Source organism: Blastomyces dermatitidis (assembly GCF_000003525.1).
Source record: "Blastomyces dermatitidis ER-3 genomic scaffold supercont1.1, whole genome shotgun sequence".
NCBI classification, from domain to species: domain Eukaryota; kingdom Fungi; phylum Ascomycota; class Eurotiomycetes; order Onygenales; family Ajellomycetaceae; genus Blastomyces; species Blastomyces dermatitidis.
In genome coordinates, this window is record NW_025544774.1 from 423,156 (window position 1) to 443,755 (window position 20,600).

Below are 20,600 nucleotides of genomic sequence, written 5' to 3' on the forward strand. Positions count from 1 at the left end.
GTGAAGGGGGTGGGGAGAACTGCATACTCGTAGAAGGCACCGTATGGGTGTTCTCTGGAAGAATTCATGGTTGTGATGGGCGATTTGCGATAGGGATTGAATTCAACGAGGTCTCTGCTGGTAAAGGGAACGTATCTCAACAGGGTGAGCCTACTTCCCGTGTCCGCGAAGATTGGAGGGTTCAGATGGGAAGTTGTTGATCAACCATAATTGAAATATTACGCCATCTTCTTGTTGGCAAGAGGGTCTAGGCTCTCAAAGATGTATGAGCATTGTACTTGGTGGATTTTGTAAGTTCTTCCTCCGAACCAAACCACCTGATAATCCGTAACTACGTAGTCTCTTAAATAGTTAATGGACATCGTGCGTGCATCGAAAGTGTCGAAGAAGCACCGTCACCCAGAATTTGATTGCGTATGCAAAACAAAGCCAGACCCCACTACGGAGTAGTGGCACTACACATTGTTGAGATGCGGGGACCTGGTTTTGCAGAGGCCACTACTATGGGGATTGAGGGAGACGCGTCGCACATTTTGATTGGAATGCAGCGAAATCCAAGCATGCAGATTGCAGAAGGCGGGAACTTGGTGCAGCCAGATAGATCAATAATATGAAACAGGAATGCGAATAGTTGATACTGGGCCCGGGCAACGAATGTCGGTGTTAGGAAACTTGTAGGGAGGGAGTCAAGCTTATTTAACTAGTTAAGTATTTAAATGACGACAACATCGAAAATGATCGACCAGCTCCCCCTCCATGCCCACTCATCCCTCCCCAACTGCGCTCTTCGTCCATTTTCCCTTCCGCAACCACACAAAATATATAGTGAGGGTCACGTCACTTGGTAGCTTCATCTCTGAATCTTGTCCTCAGACCTTCAGCTCTCTCTGTTCCTTGGCCCCCTTACCTCGCCATCGACGGTAGCATACCCCGCAATCGCCTCCACAACTCTCATAGCTTCCCCAATACAGCTCAAGCAAACTTCATCCCAGCGCGAATCATGACTGTTGGCAGTGTTCTTGTTACTGGGTAACTTTTTTTCCTTCACAATTGACTTGCCCTTGCCAATTGACTTCCTTTGCTGACCTGCACCCCGTGTGTAGTGGAACCGGCTACATTGGCTCCTTCACCGCCTTGGCACTACTCGAGGCCGGATACAAAGTCGTCATCGCAGACAATCTGTACAATTCCTCTGATGAAGCCATCAATCGCATCGAGTTGATCTGTGGCAAGCGCCCAGATTTTGTCAAGATCGACATCACCAATGAGGCTGATCTAGACAAGGCCTTTGAGCAACACCCGGACATTGACAGCGTCATCCACTTTGCCGCACTCAAGGTATGTAAACGGGAATATGAAATGCCTAGGTAGTTAGTAGTTATGCTTGTTGTATCTTCGCAAATAGAGAAGCTCATACAGTTGGGTGAATTGATTGCTTACGCTTCTACGCTCCGAAATAGGCCGTTGGCGAATCTGGCGAAAAACCACTCGACTACTACTACGTCAACGTTTACGGATCGATATGCCTCCTACGTGCAATGAAGCGACACAATGTCACGAACATTGTCTTCTCCAGCTCTGCCACCGTCTATGGTGACGCAACCCGATTTCCTAACATGATACCCATTCCTGAAGAATGCCCTCTTGGCCCAACCAACCCATACGGAAACACCAAATTCGCCGTTGAGACCGCGATTACGGACTTCATCAACTCAGAGCGAAATAACGCCACCAAGGCCGGAAAGCTAGAAGAGGCTGAGAAATGGAACGGCGCCCTGTTGAGATACTTCAACCCAGCAGGAGCGCACCCAAGTGGAATCATGGGAGAAGACCCCCAGGGTGTACCATATAACTTGCTACCCCTCTTAGCGCAGGTAGCCACAGGAAAGAGAGAGAAACTCCTTGTATATGGAGATGGTCAGTGCCCTAAATATCCGAAAATTAACCCACCAGTCCCCTCCTTTGAATAAGCGAGTCCATATGTGTAGCTGTAGCTGACAACCCGCCATCTACTGCATGACCTACAGATTACGCCTCCCACGACGGCACAGCAATCCGCGATTATATTCACATCCTCGACCTAGCCGCCGGCCACCTCCAAGCCCTCAACTACCTTCGCGCCAACCACCCAGGCGTGCGCGCCTGGAACCTCGGCACCGGCAAGGGCAGCACCGTTTTCCACATGGTTAAAGCCTTCAGCGCCGCTGTGGGCCGCGATCTCCCCTACGAAGTCGTTGGCCGTCGTGCTGGTGACGTACTTGACCTCACCAGCAACCCAAGCCGCGCCAACCGCGAGCTTGGCTGGAAGGCGACCAGAACGCTGGAAGAGGCCTGTGAAGATCTGTGGCGGTGGACCAAGAATAACCCGGCGGGATATAGACAGCAGCCACCACAGGATCTGCTGGATAAGTTGAAGGTGGGAAAATAAATTAGATTTTTTCCCTCCTTTTCTCCTCTTCTCCTTTCTGGTTAAAGATGTGTGACGTGGAACAGGAAATAATGGTCCTCTTTCTTGTTGCTTCTCCCTTGCCCTTGCCCCCTTCTCCTCTCTCGTTTCATGGTTGTAAGAGGGGAAGAAGGGTGGGAGGTGAGGTGAACGATGCGTAGACTTGGGTCATGGCTATATTTGCTTCTTTCGTTGACTATAATAGACGCGATAATAACGTTGGAGATCTTACATGAGAGAAGGGCGAATAATTGCCAACCCCAAGCCAAACCCATGTTAGTGGTCTTGTACATACATTTTGAATGCCAAACGTCTTTTAGCAGTAGCTGTCATATAACCCCGGTTAGGGGGACTGGGTAATTCTCCGGGCAAGTTTCGACGTACTATATAGATCATACAACAAGTTTTAATTCCATCAATGGGTGGGAGGAAAAAGATAGTCAAGCAAAAGCGAGATGTATATATGTCTAGGTATATGGAAAAGCATTGTAACTGACATAACAGCACAGTACAAATTCCTCTGAAAAAGACAGGCCGGTATAATATCTATGCTTGGACGCCGTTACCTCCAAGAACTCCTTAGCCATTGAATGATCCCAAAATATCTCGTCTAAACCGGCTCTTCCGTGCCCCTACTTTGCCTTCCTACTCCTTCTCGACCCGGGCGTCTGCTGTTTATTTCCTTTTCCCACGTCTGAACCCGGTTCGCCTTCAGCATCCACTCCCGAAATCGTATTGGTGTTTTGTCGTTCCGCCTCCCATACCTCCCGTTCCTTCTTCTCAAGCGCACGGAGAATAGCACTCTCTGTCTCCCGCTGCTCGATCTGGCGAGAACTAAACTCCCACAATTCTTTCCCGATCTTCTCATCCATAACTTCTTTGCGCAGGATATCCCACTCCTTGCATTCCTTTATTAGTTTCCCGCCATTAACGCCGGAACCAACCCCGGGTCCACCAATATTTGCTGCGGGAGCTCCAAACACAATGTCCATTGCAGCGGTCAAGAAACTCTGTGCTCCTTGCTGTGGAGATTTTAGAATAAGCCACCAAATGGGCCATGTTATTAGGTAGATGAGGAGGCCTAATAATGAACCGCCCGTTATCCATCGCCGTGTACCAGGTGTACGTGAGAAACCCGGATCCACGATGAGAACGCGGGTATTGCAGGGTTGCTTATCCGGTCGTTCATAGGCGGAAAGATGGGATTGGAAGGATTTGGCAAAAATCATTAACGCCAATTTGGAGGTTGCATACATGCTACTTTGATCTGCTTTAGTATTCCTAGCGGTCTTATTATGCAATGTTTGGGCGGGCTTATGCGCGGGTTTCAAATTGCGCGCTGCTGGTTTATTAGAAGTAGGTTTTGCATGCGCCGTACGCATACTCCTATCTTCGAGGGTTCGAAAGTCCAATTCCGCACCAATGTAGCTCGAGCAAGTTCCGAATATCACCCTGACATCTCGATCTGCGGGTTGGGCGCGCAGCGCAGGACTCAGGATGCTGAGTAGGTGGTAATTGGCAAGGTAGTTTACTTGCCACTCCTCATCTAGACAGTCTATAGTTGTACGGGGGTTCGAGCGAGAGGGTTTTATGGTATTGGCACAGAGGATAACCATATCTAGTCGCCGGGGTGGAGCATTGTCGATCCATTTCGTAGCGAACGTTCGTATGGAATATAAGGAGGAGAGATCAACTTGCTCAGCATAGATGAGCTGATTGGCGGTAGCATTCCTGAGGTCTTCAATGTAGTCGACCAGGAAAGGATCGGAGGGCGCGTGTTGTGTAAGGAGAATGAGTTGGGCGCCTTGGGAAGCTAGGCTATGTGCGATCGAAGCTCCAATTCCCGATGTGCCGCCCTACAAGTAGTTTGTAAGTGGAAGGTAAAGAAATTGGATTCGAAAGCAAAAGCAATGACATACCGTTATCATGACTACTTTAGAGTGCATTAGACGCTCCGCAGTATTCCTTGTGCCCCCAAAATAGCGTTTCAACAAGACAATGACGGCGAGCACAACGGTCGCCTTTATTGCTGTTACAGCATATGGGATGCTTGAGACGCCCTCGGCCGCCCAATGTGCCAGGAAAGGGACCGGCATTGTGGAATAGTAGTCATGCAACTACGATCACAGGCTCCCAGCTAAAAGAGCAGCCCGCCCAGGGAGCGATTAATTAATTAATACTTCATTAGCTTGAGATCATAGTTACGCGATTTGGATTAGGGGTGTATATTACGTCAGCAGCTAGCTGCATGTCATTGATCCGACTCTATCAGATTATGTATTTACATACTCCGGAGATATAGAGCACTCCTGAAAAAGAACCCTTCAACAACTACGCGACACACTGGCAAAAGGGAGCACATATAAGCCACAAATGGCTAAACAATAATGGCATACGATGATGATGAATACTTTCTCCCTCTCGAAGACCAACGAGTCTTCGGAGCCGGCATCAAAAGGAAACGAGTCCCTTTCATCCCCTCCAGCGAAACATTTGGAAACGCCATATCCAGCTCCACGTCCAGCACACCAAACACGTCCTCGATAGGCGACAGGTACCTATCCATCGTCCTTCCCTCCGCGGTAGAAACTGAGAAGTCGGAGCCCTACCGCACTGCCTCAGCCCCACCATCCATACCGACCACCACCACCACATCCCCAACCTGCGAAATATGTGACCTACCACTTTCCCCATCTCCCTCTTCTTCCTCAAGCCACAAGACGAAATACGCTTCAAATCCCCACGAAGCCACCCTCGCCCATCAAGTTTGCCTCCCGCACTCCCACCCACCCTCTGCCATCGACCGCACCCGACCCGGCTTCAAGTACCTCTCAGCACGGGGCTGGGATCCAGATTCGCGTCTGGGCCTAGGCCCGCAGGGACAGGGTATCTCTGTACCGCTGAAATCTAGGGTAAAACACGATACGCTCGGCTTAGGGGTTAAACCTCCCAAACCCGGCCAAGAGAAGGCGAAGACAAAAGTGGAGAAGTTGAATGCGAAGCAGGTGAGGAAGATGGAGGCGGAGGGGAAGAAGAAGGGGGAAAGGTTGAGGGAGATATTTTATGCGAGAGAGGATGTTGGGAAGTATTTGGGGACTTAATTAACTAACTATGAATGATGATGCAATGATTGATGAGGCGTAGGTTTATGGGGCCCAATCGAAGGGGCCTGGCTACATGGAGCACGCGCAATGTCTTGATACCCATTTTGTTTAGATTTGTTTAGCTTGGTTTTGTTTTGTTATGGTCCCATATAGTTATGGTTGAAAGCCGCCTGTGAGATGTATTATTTTATTAAGAAAAGGTAACTGAAACGGCTTCTGTCAAAATACCTCGTAGCACGTTCCCACTAAACTTCATACCATTACTCATCACCATTACTCATCTACCTACGAATTTACATGGGAAAAGGGGGAATGAGAAATACAGCATTAACACCACCGAATGGATCCGCGCCAGTTCTATGCTGAAATAAGCCAGGAAGAAGGGATGAAAACAGGAAGAAGGGATATTGGTAAGTCAGTCGTCCGGCGAGCATATATTCCAGGTATCATAGGGGGAACGACAAAAACAGGGCAAAAAGCATCTCCAGCAATAGGAAATTGCTTTTCTAATCACTTGAAGAAATTGCGCTTCTTCTTCTCCTTCTCCTTGTCTTTATCTTTTTCCTTCTTTCCTAATTTGTTACTAGATGCAACCGCCGGCACGGTAGGCTTTATCGGTTGACCCGCAGCACCGTTCGGCGACCTGGGTGGAGCATCTCTGGAGCTGATAGTCATCGAGGCAAGCCCGCCAGTCGGGGGAACTGGAGACTGTTGGGGTGCTGGTTTTTCGAAGAGGTGCGCAGGAGCCTTTGGTGCAGGTCGATCTGCGGGAAGATCCAATCGACGTTTGTCGACGCTAAGATCCCCAAGTTGGCGTAAAAAGAGTTTTGGTGTGAGCATGTGAGATGTGGCTAAGTAAACATCCTTTGAGGAGGCTCTGGCTAATTCATAGCAGGAACGAGCTTCAGAAAATGTCGCACCGCCAGCCATGAAGAGAATAATTCTTTGGCGGGGCTCCGCTGCAGACGGGCGGGTTCGAGCCCAGGTTGGTTTTGCACTCCGAAGGGATGCCTGCGAAGCATTGTCTTGACCTAGTGTGCCGTCCGGGTCCAGATGAGGCCTAGTATAAGGGAAAATTGTGGCGTCCAAAGTGCCTTTGTTCTGTTCTTCCAGTAAGAGTTTCAAGTTAGGTTCGAAGCGAGAAAGACTCGTGTCATCTTCTGTTGTTTGAGCGGGAACCTTTCGGGGGAACAAAGGTTCGGGCTTTGGCTTAGTGTCCTTAAGCGGTTTTTCTACCCTTGCACCCAGTAAATCGAGGTTATATATAACCTCACCATCCTGTGGTGGAAGTTGCGAGTGAGCAAGAAGCTTTTTTATATCTCCAGGAAGAAGACCATCCCTGTAGAGCAAGTAAAGAAGAATTAACCTCAGGCGCTCTGACGGTCCGATGCAATCCTCATCTAATAGGCGAACTAGCTGGTCGGCGAGATGCTTAGGCTTCCGGTAATCTTCGTCCAAGCCTGTAGAAAGTGACTACTACAAATTAGTCAAGGAAGAAAAGTTGCAAAATTTGCAAACGCAAAGAGATGTGAAGGTTACCTGCTCAACAGAAGCGACTTCCATTAATTTCCGTTCCTGGAACAACCTCATACACTCTTGCGCCATATTAAGATGTAGGGTATATGCGTTTTTGCCTTCTTGAAATTCAGCCAACCCAGCAATCATGTCCTTGACGGTGTTAAGGTTGGCAGTTTCACTTCGAATTTTTAAATCCACATAAGTAAGGGAGCCAGACTTAGTATAAACTAGGAACAACTAAGGTCGCGACTCACCTCTCGTTAAATTGAGGGTTATCTGCTCGAAATTTATTAAAATCATCGACGAGTTTTCCTAGTAGATCCTTCATGTGCAGATGCCGGCTGTCGATCCAAATCCTATCATGTTCACTTATCTCCATTTCCTTTTCCTCTTCATTTGGTAAGCCCTCATTGAGCGTAGTTTTGTAGGTCACTTTATCTCCTTCTTTTATAGGTAGCAGATCATGGGCCATGGCCTGATACGTAAATTCGTGAACTAACGGGGCATAGACATCCATTGATCGGTCTAGAATATAGAGTATTCCCCGCGGCCGCGTGGACGGTGGTGGGTAATCATCATGATGTTTTGCGTACTCATCTAGCTGATCCTGCACAAACCGCGCCAGGTGAGAGCAGAGGACGCTTGCTTCGTGGGCTGGATTTTTCGGACGATAGTATCGGACAATAGGGTACTCGCCAAGCGAAACGCAGACCGATACAATCTAGGTGGCTCATATATTACTATTTTGTCTAGAAGGTCTTCACTAGAAAGCACCAACCTTTTGTGCCAACTCGTCCAGATGAGGCCTGATCAAGTTATTGCAGGCAGGATGAAAGAGGGTCGGGAAGCTCCACGGGTCCCTGAATATTGCGACATGGGCTTCCCTGGGGAAGAAATTAATATTCATGACACGGAAATCAGCGATCTGATCCCGAGCCATGGATGACCTTTCTATCCTGTGCCGCAGCTGGGGGTCGAGATCTATGACCTTTGTCAGAACACACTTTCCAAGTACCGATTTGCAACAGGCTGACTTGAAATCCAAACCAAAAATGATTTCCTGTACCGCCGGCGCTCGAAATCCGCCATAACACAGTCTACGATATGGGGCAACGGTGACAATATATAAAGGGCATCAAGATCCTTATTCATTGGTCGCCGGTCCTCGATCTGTTCAACGTCTTCAATTAGTTAGTACAGGGTCAGTCTATGCTAATAAATACAGGCTAGACCGCTTACTCGTAACATTCTCCTTCAAAATATCGTCTTCCTTGACTGCATTATCGATGAGTTTCCTGCTACCTTCATCCAACACCAGGACTTTCCACTAGAATCCAACGTCAAGTCAATGCCAATATTCTTCCTGTGAGAGGGAAACGAGGCGTCACTCACGTCTCTGCCACCGGTAAAACGGACTGTGTCCAGGATAGCTAAAGAAAGAAGCATGTTTAGCCAAAGATAGCTGAAAACTAACGGACTGCAAGTAAGGGGAGCTAGCTGCCTACCTCTGCGCTGGATCTCTATCAAGGAGGAGTCCATCTTGTCTGGTGGTCGGGGCGAAGCATGGGGCACCGGGCCGGACAGGATTGGCGCTAGAAGATTGATAGGACTTGATTCCACGAAAATGTATGCCGTAGGATAGCGCAAAGTATTCTTATTAAAGACAAAAGACGAGCATCGGACAGGAGAACTCTATGATGTGTAGTTAGTCCAACCCCGACTTTGTAACCTGTGGCGCCCTTTGATGCCCCACCAACCAATCGGCGGGTGGAGTGGAGGCTCGGAGTTCCCGTTTTTCCATTCCGCGGATTTTTTTCAATCCAAGCTTCAATGTCTGGAGATTGATACATCTTCATGCTTTGCCATTCGGGCTTGCAACGACAATTATTTGAATGGTATTACTGTCAAAAAACAAAGCGCATTTTTGGCAGATTGTCCATATTTCATATTACGAGCATGCAAGTATGGCGGGCGCCACAAGGCCGATGCTTGCTTTGTGTCTTTAGACCTGGGATTCTGCCGCTGAACCGGGCCTTCAGCACAACTTCTGCATGGCAAAGGTCAAAGTCTAAAGCCAAAAAGCAAGCACGCAGACCCAATGCACAGGTTATAGACCCTGCTGACCCTGATTCAGCGCTTCCAGAACAGGTACGATAATAATATAACCGAAGCCAGTTTTCTATCTCAGCTTACACGTCCATTTTTATAGGTGCAAACGAGACTTCCCCCGCACATTCGGCAGCGGAATGCAAGGCGTTCAGCGACGGGAAAAGCCGGGAACTTGGCGTCGGTGGTATTGACAGCCGTGTCTGCGGTACGGCTTGGGTTCCAACGACAGGGTCAAATCCCAGGTCGCTGGGCGGGGTTTGAAGAGTTCGTAACACGGGCTGTAAAGGCAGAAAATCTATCTCCACTTAACGCAGAGGACTCGGAGGCCCTCAACCTCAGGGGAAGACTTGAACGAACTTTTGTTAACTCCGGACCGGCAGAATTGACCAAAGCGCTAAAACAGGAATTCAAAATTTACAACTACGATGTCAATTTCTCCTCAAGCCTCAAGGAACAAAGGGCGCTGGCGGATCTGCGTAATCCAACAGAATGGTACCCTGCTGCTCGCAGCTTGCATCGCACGATTCACCTTCATGTTGGCCCGACCAACTCGGGCAAAACATACCATGCCCTAAAGCGGCTCGAAAAAGCCAAGACTGGATTCTATGCTGGCCCTCTACGGCTCCTCGCTCATGAAATATACACTCGTCTCAATGCTAAAGGTATCCCATGTGGCCTCGTAACCGGTGACGAGGTTAGAATCTCACAGGATCAAATTCCGGGAATTTATAGCAATACTGTCGAAATGGCTCCTTTCGGTCAAGACGTTGAGGTTGGGGTTATCGATGAGATCCAGATGATCGCAGACCCTCATAGAGGTTGGGCTTGGACACGGGCATTGCTTGGCGCCAGGGCCCACGAGCTACACCTTTGTGGCGAAGAAAGAGTTGTACCACTGATTCGCGATTTAGCTGGCTTGATGGGGGATAAGCTTGAAATTCACCACTACGAGCGGCTCAACCCACTGAAAGCCATGAGCAGAAGTTTGAAGGGAAACTTGTCAAATCTCCAAAAAGGGGATTGCGTCGTTGCGTTTTCTCGCATTGGTATTCATGGTTTGAAGCAAGAAATCGAAAAAGCAACTGGTCGGAGAGCTGCTATTGTATACGGTAGCTTACCCGCGGAAATTCGGTCGCAGCAGGCAGACTTATTTAATGACCCTAATAACGACTACGACTTTCTCGTGGCCAGTGATGCGATTGGCATGGGCCTCAATTTGTAAGTCTCGTATTGTTTTTTCATTTGTGGTTTGCATGATTAGCTACTGACCTTCTATTAAAGGAGCTGTAAACGAATTATTTTCGAATCGGTCGTGCGAAGATTACCGACAGGGCTGACACGGCTTACCGTATCCCAAGTTAAACAAATCGGAGGCCGTGCTGGTCGATATCGTTCAGCAAAGGATACGGCAAACACAAACAGTTCCAAGATCGCCAGCTCAGACAAGGAAGCAGAAACAAATGTTGGATTTGTGACCTCCCTCGAAGATGTGGATCTCCCTTACATTCGGAAAGCCTTGGACACCGAGCCAGAGCCCATCCTCGCAGCGGGATTATTGCCTCCGGATCATATCGTGAAACGCTTTTCAGAGCACTTCCCGCCCGGCACCCCTTTCGCATATATCCTACAACGCCTCCACAACATAGCACAAGTGGATTCCAGCTTTTTCCTAAGCGATGGCCAAGGCCATGCTGAGGCGGCAGAGGCCATAGACAGCATCAAAGGTCTTAGCATGGATGAAAAGCTTGTTTTCCTCTCGGCGCCAACTCATATGAGAGATCCTCAGATGAGCAATATTTTCAGGGAATTTGTGCGCTGCGTGGCAGAGAATAGGAGTGGCGATCTGCTCGAAATTGACGATCTACCCATCGATGTTCTCGACAAACCAGTTTCCGGCGACAAAGGCTACCTCGCTACACTCGAAACCCTACATCGATCCCTAGTCCTCTACCTCTGGCTGAGTTACAGATGCGGAGGCGTTTTTACCAATCGAGCGCTTGCTACCCATGTCAAGTCGTTGACTGAAATAAAGATGGATAGAGCTTTGACTGAATTTTCGGCGAATCGACACCTACGGAAAGCTACATCCCTCAGGAGGCAGTATGCTTTGCAACGACAAACGGAAATGCGGGAAAAAGCATTTGCTGCTGAATCAGAAGGCGTGGAAATCGACTTTGGAAATATTCCAGAAGCGGAAGTGTGGGACGATATGCCCGAACAGAAAGAGCGATTGAATGCTTCACGTTCAGCGGCTTAGAACGAATGGGGCTACTTAATAGGCTAAAAACCTATCTATAATTCTCCTCACCCTTACTGTCCTGCAAGTGATTCGGCTTCCAAACGCGGTGGGCCACCCTCAAACGGCGCTAATCTAGGGCTAGCAAAACGCGGCGGAATTGAATTTTAGCAGCGCCGCCTCCCATGCCTTTGGTCACCCCGCCAATGCGTACAGGTACATAAAAGCATGGCGGTATGAAGGAGCCACAATCCGGCTCTGTAGGGCTCCCTCCCACCTAGGGAATCATTGCAGACGTTGGTCGCCTTCTTTTGTGAGGGTCGTCCACCTCATACCCCTATCATGACATGATTCCCTTTTGGTCTCATAGATTCACGTCACTGAGTTTTCTTCCAGACCACCACTCTCATCGCCAAACTCCGAACGACCCGTCTTCATGATATGCCTTACTGCTCCATAGCTATGAACCAAATCATTGTTTATAGAAACCCGCAAGCTTTTCTTCTTGTTCCTTTACCTTGTATCAATACACATAGAGATCCCTTTGTTTTTCCAGCTTCTTCTCCTATTTTTGGGTGGGGCATTATCATACACCAGTACTATATTTTTGGGGTCATCTGTTATGTTACATTTTCGACAAGGCCCAATGTATATTCACCATGTATTCAGTATAGGGAAAAGCTGATTTCATATGTTTCACAATGGCGCATGGGTTGTTTTATTTAGCTGCGCACAGGCAAATTACCAAACGACGACTATACCCAAAGATAGATGGAGTTAAGAATATATAATGTGAATATCGTCATTTTGCTCCCAGTGCAGCGAGACCCTTAATCTGGCGGACAAACTCCTTTCAACTGAATATCATGCATACAATTCGCTCGTCAAAACTGACAATAGGAGGTTTTGATTTAAACCGACGAGCTGTACTCCATAGCGTTAGGGAGTGCTATGGCCGGCAATATCGTTATCGGCGATAATCTTAAGCGCACGGTTTTGGTGGCAATAACACTTGCCGGTGTCGGATCTCGCAATAACAATGTTCCGTTACAACGGAGATATCTCCTATCGAAGCGTGCGGAACGGAACAGAGAATAGAAACTCAGTGATTTCTACCCGCTTTCTACCTCTGCTCAAAGGCTCTTTAAATCAAATACCTTTCTGAGTCCTCCTTGCGTCAGCATGGACGATCTCGAGTCCCTGGAGCTCTTTTCCCTCGTGTCGAAGGTAACCACGGAGCTCCAAAACCATCTCGGGGTCAACGACAAAACCCTCGCTGAGTTCGTGATCGACCAACATTTAAAATGCAGCTCGTTTGCGGAATTCAAGCGTGCACTCGATGAAATCGGAGCCGATTTCCCTCAGAGCTTGATCGAGAGTATAGATCGTCTAGTCCTGACGCTGCACCCAAAATTCAAGGGTAAACAAAAAGAATCCTCCAGGGACAATGAACAAAATGGCAAAGACGAGGGGTTGGATGAACTTGAGAGGAAAGCGCGTGTTTTTAAAGGTCTAGCGGTCCCTGATAAGGTGCCACAGTGGGAAGACGATGATACGACACCTGGGGGACCAGCATCGACGGACGTTGCGACTGCGGGCGCGATGGATGATACTTTTGCGATGTTGGAAGGTTTGGCTGGAAAGGCAAGAGACCGCAAAAGTACGACGAATACCAGGAAGCGAAGCAGGAGCCCAGGTGGTGATGAGTACGATGGGGGCAAATCGCGGAGGGACAGGTACCGATCGAGGTCCAGATCACGGAGCGCAGAACGGTCACGGCGAAAACGAGATGATCTGGATGAATTTGGCAGAGCTGTTACGAGAACTAGGGGCAGAGATGATGGGTACGCCAATGGCTTTGGTGAAAGCAGGAGGCGGCGGGATCGCGATGACGAGGAATATTTCAAACGACCCCCAACACCTGAACTAGACGACCAACCTATTCTCTTCAAAATCTACGACGGGAGGGTCACAGGGATAAAAGACTTTGGCGCATTTGTGAACCTCCTAGGTGTGAAGGGGAAAGTTGATGGACTCGTTCACGTATCCGCGATGCAAGATGGCGCACGAGTTAACCACCCATCTGACCTTGTGTCGAAGGGCCAACCCGTAAAGGTGAAGGTCAATACTATACAGGGGGCTCGAATCGGCTTATCTATGAAGGAGGTTGATCAAGTTACTGGTCGTGATCTCGCCCCGCAAAAACGGCTTGCTTCCGGTGCCAATATGGAACGACTTAACGGAACTGGCTCTGATGACCGCTACGGGAATCTCAGCACCCCTGTTCCCATCATTGAAGATGACGAGGGCAGGCCTGTGAGAAATCGAAAACGCTTGAATTCTCCGGAAAGATGGGAAATAAAGCAACTCATTGCATCGGGCGCCGTTTCCGCGGCAGATTATCCAGATATTGACGAGGAATACCACGCTACCCTTACGGGAGAAGGCGATTTTGAGGAAGAGGAGGATGTGGATATTGAAGTTAGAGATGAGGAACCTCCGTTCTTGGCTGGCCAGACGAAGCAATCCCTTGAACTCTCTCCTATTCGTGTTGTTAAGGCTCCGGATGGCTCACTCAATCGTGCTGCTATGGCTGGGACCAATTTGGCCAAGGAAAGAAGAGAGCTACGACAACAAGAAGCTCAAGACAAGGCTGCCGAGCAAGCTGCGGGAGTGGATCTCAATGCCCAGTGGCATGACCCTATGGTTGCACCAGACGAGAGGAAGTTCGCTGCGGATCTGCGGAATGCCCAAGTCACGAAGACAACGGATACAATGCCGGAGTGGAAACGGGTGACGCAGAGCAAAGACCAATCTTTCGGGAGGAGGACAAACATGACGATGAAACAGCAGCGCGAAAGTCTTCCTGTTTTCAAATTCCGCAAACAGTTACTGGAAGCCGTGAAGGAAAACCAACTTCTAATTGTTGTTGGCGATACCGGCTCTGGTAAAACTACGCAGCTAACCCAGTATCTCGCTGAGGGTGGATTTGCAAACAACGGCATTATTGGTTGCACTCAGCCCCGACGTGTAGCCGCGGTCTCCGTCGCGAAGCGTGTTTCAGAAGAAGTTGGTTGTCGTTTGGGCGCAGAAGTTGGATACACCATCCGATTTGAAGACTGCACCAGCCCCGAGACGAAGATCAAATACATGACAGATGGTATCCTCCAGAGAGAAATTCTTCTTGATCCTGACTTGAAGAAATACTCGGTTATCATGTTGGATGAGGCTCACGAGCGAACTATCAGTACTGATGTTCTATTCGGCCTCCTCAAAAAGACCATTATACGACGGCCTGACTTGAAGATTATCGTTACCTCAGCTACTCTAGACGCTGATAAGTTCTCTGAATATTTTAACATGTGTCCCATCTTCTCGATCCCGGGACGAACATACCCTGTGGAAATCATGTACTCGAGGGAGCCAGAATCGGACTATTTAGATGCAGCTTTAGTCACAGTGATGCAGATACACTTGACAGAACCCGCCGGAGATATCCTATTATTCTTGACTGGTCAAGAGGAGATCGATACGGCCTGCGAAATTTTATACGAACGAATGAAAGCGCTTGGGCCTAGCGTTCCTGAACTGATTATTTTACCCGTCTATTCTGCTCTTCCTAGTGAGATGCAGAGCAGGATTTTCGAGCCTGCACCCCCTGGAAGCCGGAAGGTTGTCATCGCCACAAACATTGCGGAAACATCAATTACAATAGACCAAATATACTATGTTGTTGACCCGGGCTTTGTAAAGCAAAATGCTTATGACCCAAAACTTGGAATGGATTCCCTCGTTGTAACACCCATTTCCCAAGCACAGGCGAAGCAGCGATCCGGACGAGCAGGAAGAACGGGACCTGGTAAATGTTTCCGTCTCTACACTGAAGCAGCGTATCAATCGGAAATGCTTCCAACCACTGTCCCCGAAATTCAACGTCAGAATCTCTCACATACGATTCTCATGCTAAAAGCCATGGGCATCAACGACCTTCTTCACTTCGATTTCATGGACCCTCCCCCAACGAATACTATGCTTACGGCACTTGAGGAACTTTACGCCCTCTCCGCTCTTGACGATGAAGGCCTTCTAACTCGGTTAGGAAGAAAAATGGCTGACTTCCCCATGGAGCCGGCATTAGCCAAAGTGCTAATCGCCTCCGTCGAGATGGGCTGCTCAGACGAAATGCTCAGTATCGTCGCCATGCTTTCAGTACACAGCATTTTCTATCGGCCCAAGGAAAAGCAACAACAAGCGGATCAGAAAAAGGCCAAATTCCACGACCCCCATGGCGACCACCTCACCCTTTTAAACGTCTACAACGGATGGAAGAATTCACGTTTCAGCAGCCCTTGGTGTTTTGAGAACTTCATACAGGCGCGGCAGATGCGGCGCGTGCAAGATGTGCGCGAGCAACTGGTCACCATCATGGAGCGCTATAAACACAAAATAGTCTCCTGCGGGCGAAACACGACAAAGGTCCGGCAGGCGCTCTGCTCAGGATTCTTCCGGAACGCGGCTCGTAAGGACCCACAGGAGGGTTATAAGACTTTGATCGAGGGCACACCTGTCTACATGCATCCCAGTTCCGCGCTATTTGGTAAGGCCGCTGAGCATGTCATATTCCACACTTTGGTTCTTACGACGAAGGAATATATGCATTGTACTACAAGTATAGAACCAAAGGTATGTACCTCCTTCCCTTTACTTTCCCCTAGACTACTTTCCCGGTTATCCCTATTCAAAAGCAGAGCAAAATTAAATATCCGTTCTAACTCTCTTTTTACCAAAAAACAGTGGCTCGTTGAAGCAGCGCCCACATTCTTTAAAGTTGCGCCAACCGACCGTCTCTCGAAGCGGAAAAGGGCAGAACGAATCCAGCCTCTCCACAACCGTTTCGCAGGCGACGATGACTGGCGGTTATCCGCGCAAAGACGCCAAGGAAGAGGTGGTGGCGGTGGAACTTGGGGTTAATAAAGAACCGTGTCTTGTTTACATTCCTTCTCATGTCCGTCTCATATGGGTTATATTATTTGGCAACGCCTGACGTATGTAATTACTATATACACCTACTTTTCTTTTTTCCCACTCCTTTTTTTGGCGTTGTAACTGGGAAAACAGCTAGCTGAACGCTGGCGCTGTTGGTTTTGTTCTTTATCTTAGTTTGATTTGTACACTTGATGAATTTGCTTTCAAGGGGTGGTAAACAGGTACTTTAGTTACCCTAATTAGACGGGGGTATTTAATAGAAAAGCGGACCATTCTTCTACTTCCTCGTCATCCTATTTGCTCTTTCCTTTAATCTTTTCGTTATAGACGGCGTCATGTGAGAACACAAAAAGAAAGGTAATGTAACGGAACGTAGATATGTCGGCAAAGTCCAATATCAATGAGGAATGAAAGTATATTATTTATCAACGTACCTGACCTACCCATTCCACGGCCTAACCATAATGTGGATATATATGTAGATATATAAAATGTAGAGAAGGAGAGAGCGAGGGCATGGAAAAACATGAAGCCTAAAGGAAAAAAGGAGCAAAAATAGAAAAATAGGTACCAGCAAAATAGTGGATGCCAACAGCATGGGAAGAACGAAATAAAAGAGACAATCAGGAAAAACGAAGAAACCGAGGCCGTACATGAGAAGAAATGGAGAATTGCCAAACACGCAAGCAAAGAAATCACTAACGTACGTGGGTAAACTATAAACAAGTCCCATCCATCCCAAAGTCCAAGTCCAAGTCCAAAAAAAAAAAAAGAAAGAAAGAAAAGAAAAGAAAGAAAGAAAGGGAGAGGGAAAGTAAAGGAAAGGAAAAGCACCACAAAACCACAAAACAATAAAGAACGCGAATATGAGGTAGGCCAGGTAGGATGATAAATTATACTACGCAAATTGTTGGTTATGCCTCAGTGTGAAAAGATAAGATTGGAATCCGCTCAATGTCAGCCCTAGTCCTGCGGTGCAGGCTCGATGATAGTTAATCTTAAAGGAGGGTAGGTGAGGGCTTCTTGATTCTCAATCAGTCGTTAGCGAGGAAAGTTTTAGCGGTATGGACCCATCATTCCTGCGCCATTCCTAGCAGCCATGCCTCCGTCTCCGCTGGGAGGGCCAAACATGTCAAATGACTGCCTAGATGATGGTTGGGGTGGGCCTTGAGGAGGCATGCCACCATACTGGCCAGAATTTCCATGAGACATACCCATCATCCCATCTGGTGTGTGAGGCATTGGTGGGAATGCAGACGGTGGTGGGGCATTCATATTCACATAACCTGGGGGAGGCATCATGCCAGGGGGAGGTACAAATGGTGGCGGACCACCCCCCATCGCATTTCGTTGATAAGCTTGCCGGTCATTCGGAGGTGGGCCTGCGGCATGCATGGGCATAGGAGGTGCGGCTGGGAAGTTTGGATTCATATTTCGGTTTGGCTGCTGAGTAAGTCCAGGTGGCAACATGAATTGGTTTGGGCCAGGGGGCTGCGGCTGTTGGTTAGGCCATCCAGGCGGCTGGATCTGCTCAAATCCAGGTGGGCGTTGCAGCGCCAGTGGGGGTTGTCCGGGGCCAGGTGGACGAACTCCAGATGGCTGGTTAGGGGTCTGGTTACCCTGCGATGGCGGGAAACCCATATCATCAAAATAGCCCATAGGGGGGCCGTTAGTGGTTCTACGGCGAAGCTGGTCTCGTGGGTCTTGAGGCTCCGCTCTCCTGATATTAGCAATTGCTGGATCATCAAGGAAAACGGGAGATTTCTGTTTCTCCAACGCTTGAGCTCTTATATGCATATCTCGCACATTCATTGCTCCACCAGTTTGAAACGAAGCAGGGGGGGCTCGAGGGTTGGCCTGGTGATTTGGAGAGGAAATTTTGGACTGCTGCATAAGTCGAAGTAGGAACTCAGTGTCATGATTCGGCCCAGGTGGTTCTTTTGGTTTCTGGACGAAGAGAGCCTCCAGTCCCGGAGGAGGGTCCCGTGGAGAGTTCAATGGAGCATACTCTTGTCGAATAGAAGATTCTCGTATAGGGGACGACATAGTTGTTGACGATTTAACATAATCTACTTGTGGTGGTGGTGGGGCCTGCGATGGCTGTTGTTGCATTGACCCGTCCACCTGAAGGCTAGCCTTCCTAGATTTGTTTCCTCCAAGCATTTGTAATATTCGCTGGAATCCCTCTTGATCTGCGTCGGTTGAAGCTGGCCGGACCTGCTCAGTACGGATTATAGTTTGAGGCTCCGGTTCCCGATTCGCAGGATCGGAGGGCGAGTTGAAAATTCCGGCAAATCTCGATGCTTTAGTCGCCTTGGTTGGAAGTGACTCGATATTGGCATTTCCATCGGGAATAATCTCGGGAGTATGGTCGCGGACTTGTTTACTCTCACTCCACAGGCCAAAGAACTTGTCCAAGCCGGGATCCACTAGGGACGGATCCAAGGTTCCAAATATTTCACCATCAAGCCGTTTAGATGGCTCCTTTGGTTTGGATTCTGTGTTCACTGGTTCTGGAAAAAGTTCCTTCTTCTCCTCTTGGGACGCCGCTTGAGCAGAGCCTGCTTTCATGCGCTCCTTCCAGCGCTGGAAATCTGCTTGAGTATGCGTCTCTTTGGACCCTTCTCGATCCGTCGAATCCAACCATTCTGGTTCCTGCTCATGCTTCGTGGGTCGATTCCAGTCCCTATCCCCGCCATGGCCACCACGGCGCCATTCACGATGTCTGACCGGCGTCTTCTCCTCCTCGCCATCCACGGCATCCGGTGTTTCGCCATCCCGGAACCAATTATCATGCTTGACTCTACCCTGGCCGTCTCTTCGGGGTGGATATCGGCCATGTTCCTTGTCTCGAGGAGTCCGTTCATTGCTACCTTCCTGGTGGTCACGATGATCGCGCATCTCCCACCGGTCTGAATCTCCATTCCGCCTAGGTCTTCTATCAGATTCTTCTGGACCAAATGTCCGGCGGGTTCTCCCCCCAGACCAGTCTTCCCTATCGTCTCGGACAGCGCGGCGGCCATTGGCTAAGGTTGGTTTCGTATCCCTCCGGTCGTTATCTCGATCTCCAACGTCTCTATCCTTGAAGAATTTGTCACGAAAATTGTACCGATCTTGTTTCTGGTCGTCAGTCTCATTAAGTTTTGCAGAGGATCGATCAGTAGCATCGATCGATTTTCCGAATCCACGGGATGCAGATGCAAATGAAGTCCTGGGCGGTCCCAAAACAATATCTTCTAAAACGGAGGGAAAGTTTAAGTCAACAATGATAATTGATATGGCTGTAATTTAAAAAGCTACCCAATGCTTACCTGAAGTCGAGCCACGCGAGATATGGCGGCTCTCGAAAACACTTGACCTCCTGTTCGCAAGATCTTGTTGAGGGCCTGGCTCTCGGCTATTAAGATTTTTCTTTTGTAGGGGCGGGTCTGGAGGTGGTCTACAACAAAACACCGTTAACAACCGGTTGCCAACTAAATAAACAAAGCGCACAGACTTACCCCATCCATTCTTCTATAGGAGGTAAGTTATCTGGTTTGACAACTAGGGGAGAATCGCGTAGCTGTAACAGCTCCGAAGGCTGGTACCGTCGGGCCATGGGAGAAAGTGTCGAGGGCTCGGGAGGGAGAGGCTCTCATGACCCCGAGGAGGGGGATATGAGGGGATGAAGGTGGCTGAAGCCAAACAGAAACGTAGAATGGGGAAATTATATTGTTTCCAATGTGAGGTAATAGGTATAAAAAGTAGTCCGGTGTTGTTTGTAGCGAAGTATTTCAAGGATCTGGCCTGGAGCTGAGAGGTGAGGTCGGAGTACGGAGTACAATTGGTGTGTTTAGGATGTCCAGGAAGTCCAATGCTGGTCGAGTCGGGGGTGAAGGTGCGTCAATAGGATGTTGATTTGGGTAATAAAAGCTGTGGGTATCTGAGAAATGAGGTCTCCGAACTGCTGTGTTTGTTTAAAAAGTGTGTAGAGGGGTGATTTGTGCGTTGGTTGTGGCCAGAACTGCGTGGAGGCAAGTTGAAGGTTGATGTTGAGATTTTTTTTGGTTTGGCCCAAAGAGGCAAGTCTATCACCAATCCAGCCAGACAGCTTTTTCTTCGGGCAAAATTTGAGCGAGAGGGATGAGGCTCAGCGCAACATTGAAGATCTATATAATCTCGAGTACAGCAATATCACGGTATTTATAGGAGTGCAAGTATG

General features: G+C 48.7%; 7 protein-coding genes across 8 annotated transcripts; 4 read left to right on the plus strand and 3 right to left on the minus strand.

Annotated features, from left to right (window-relative positions):
• Positions 1-26: 26 nt before the first annotated feature.
• Positions 27-3,073, plus strand: BDCG_00042 (UDP-glucose 4-epimerase). The gene is made up of 4 exons (XM_045415548.1): positions 27-1,029; positions 1,104-1,338; positions 1,461-1,917; positions 2,028-3,073. Exons 1-4 carry the CDS (start codon positions 1,001-1,003, stop codon positions 2,426-2,428), a joined length of 1,122 nt encoding a protein of 373 aa, XP_045271477.1. The 5' UTR covers positions 27-1,000; the 3' UTR covers positions 2,429-3,073.
• BDCG_00043 (alcohol dehydrogenase) lies at positions 2,609-4,653 on the minus strand. The gene is made up of 2 exons (XM_045415549.1): positions 4,366-4,653; positions 2,609-4,302 (listed from the first exon to the last, which is right to left on the minus strand). The coding sequence occupies exons 1-2, from the start codon at positions 4,540-4,542 to the stop codon at positions 3,079-3,081; spliced, it is 1,401 nt and encodes a 466-aa protein (XP_045271478.1). The 5' UTR covers positions 4,543-4,653; the 3' UTR covers positions 2,609-3,078.
• BDCG_00044 lies at positions 4,646-7,258 on the plus strand. 2 transcript variants are annotated; one of them, XM_045415550.1, is made up of 3 exons: positions 4,646-5,960; positions 6,138-6,390; positions 6,446-7,258. In XM_045415550.1, exon 1 carries the CDS (start codon positions 4,834-4,836, stop codon positions 5,545-5,547), a length of 714 nt encoding a protein of 237 aa, XP_045278994.1. In that variant the 5' UTR covers positions 4,646-4,833; the 3' UTR covers positions 5,548-5,960; positions 6,138-6,390; positions 6,446-7,258. The 2 variants fall into 2 exon arrangements, with proteins under 2 accessions (XP_045278994.1, XP_045271479.1); XM_045415551.1 differs by having other exon boundaries at positions 4,739-6,390; positions 6,446-6,889.
• On the minus strand, positions 4,769-8,787 carry BDCG_00045 (Sec1 family protein). The gene is made up of 8 exons (XM_045415552.1): positions 8,574-8,787; positions 8,461-8,498; positions 8,308-8,395; positions 8,103-8,249; positions 7,847-8,049; positions 7,323-7,789; positions 7,090-7,246; positions 4,769-7,023 (listed from the first exon to the last, which is right to left on the minus strand). Exons 1-8 carry the CDS (start codon positions 8,605-8,607, stop codon positions 6,061-6,063), a joined length of 2,097 nt encoding a protein of 698 aa, XP_045271480.1. The 5' UTR covers positions 8,608-8,787; the 3' UTR covers positions 4,769-6,060.
• A 116-nt stretch (positions 8,788-8,903) lies between these two features.
• On the plus strand, positions 8,904-12,260 carry BDCG_00046 (mitochondrial ATP-dependent RNA helicase Suv3). The gene is made up of 3 exons (XM_045415553.1): positions 8,904-9,216; positions 9,278-10,395; positions 10,459-12,260. The coding sequence occupies exons 1-3, from the start codon at positions 8,923-8,925 to the stop codon at positions 11,432-11,434; spliced, it is 2,388 nt and encodes a 795-aa protein (XP_045271481.1). The 5' UTR covers positions 8,904-8,922; the 3' UTR covers positions 11,435-12,260.
• A 262-nt stretch (positions 12,261-12,522) lies between these two features.
• Positions 12,523-16,702, plus strand: BDCG_00047 (adenosinetriphosphatase). The gene is made up of 2 exons (XM_045415554.1): positions 12,523-16,096; positions 16,208-16,702. The coding sequence occupies exons 1-2, from the start codon at positions 12,596-12,598 to the stop codon at positions 16,382-16,384; spliced, it is 3,678 nt and encodes a 1,225-aa protein (XP_045271482.1). The 5' UTR covers positions 12,523-12,595; the 3' UTR covers positions 16,385-16,702.
• BDCG_00048 (uncharacterized protein) lies at positions 16,430-20,600 on the minus strand. The gene is made up of 3 exons (XM_045415555.1): positions 19,900-20,600; positions 19,711-19,838; positions 16,430-19,635 (listed from the first exon to the last, which is right to left on the minus strand). The coding sequence occupies exons 1-3, from the start codon at positions 19,995-19,997 to the stop codon at positions 17,456-17,458; spliced, it is 2,406 nt and encodes an 801-aa protein (XP_045271483.1). The 5' UTR covers positions 19,998-20,600; the 3' UTR covers positions 16,430-17,455.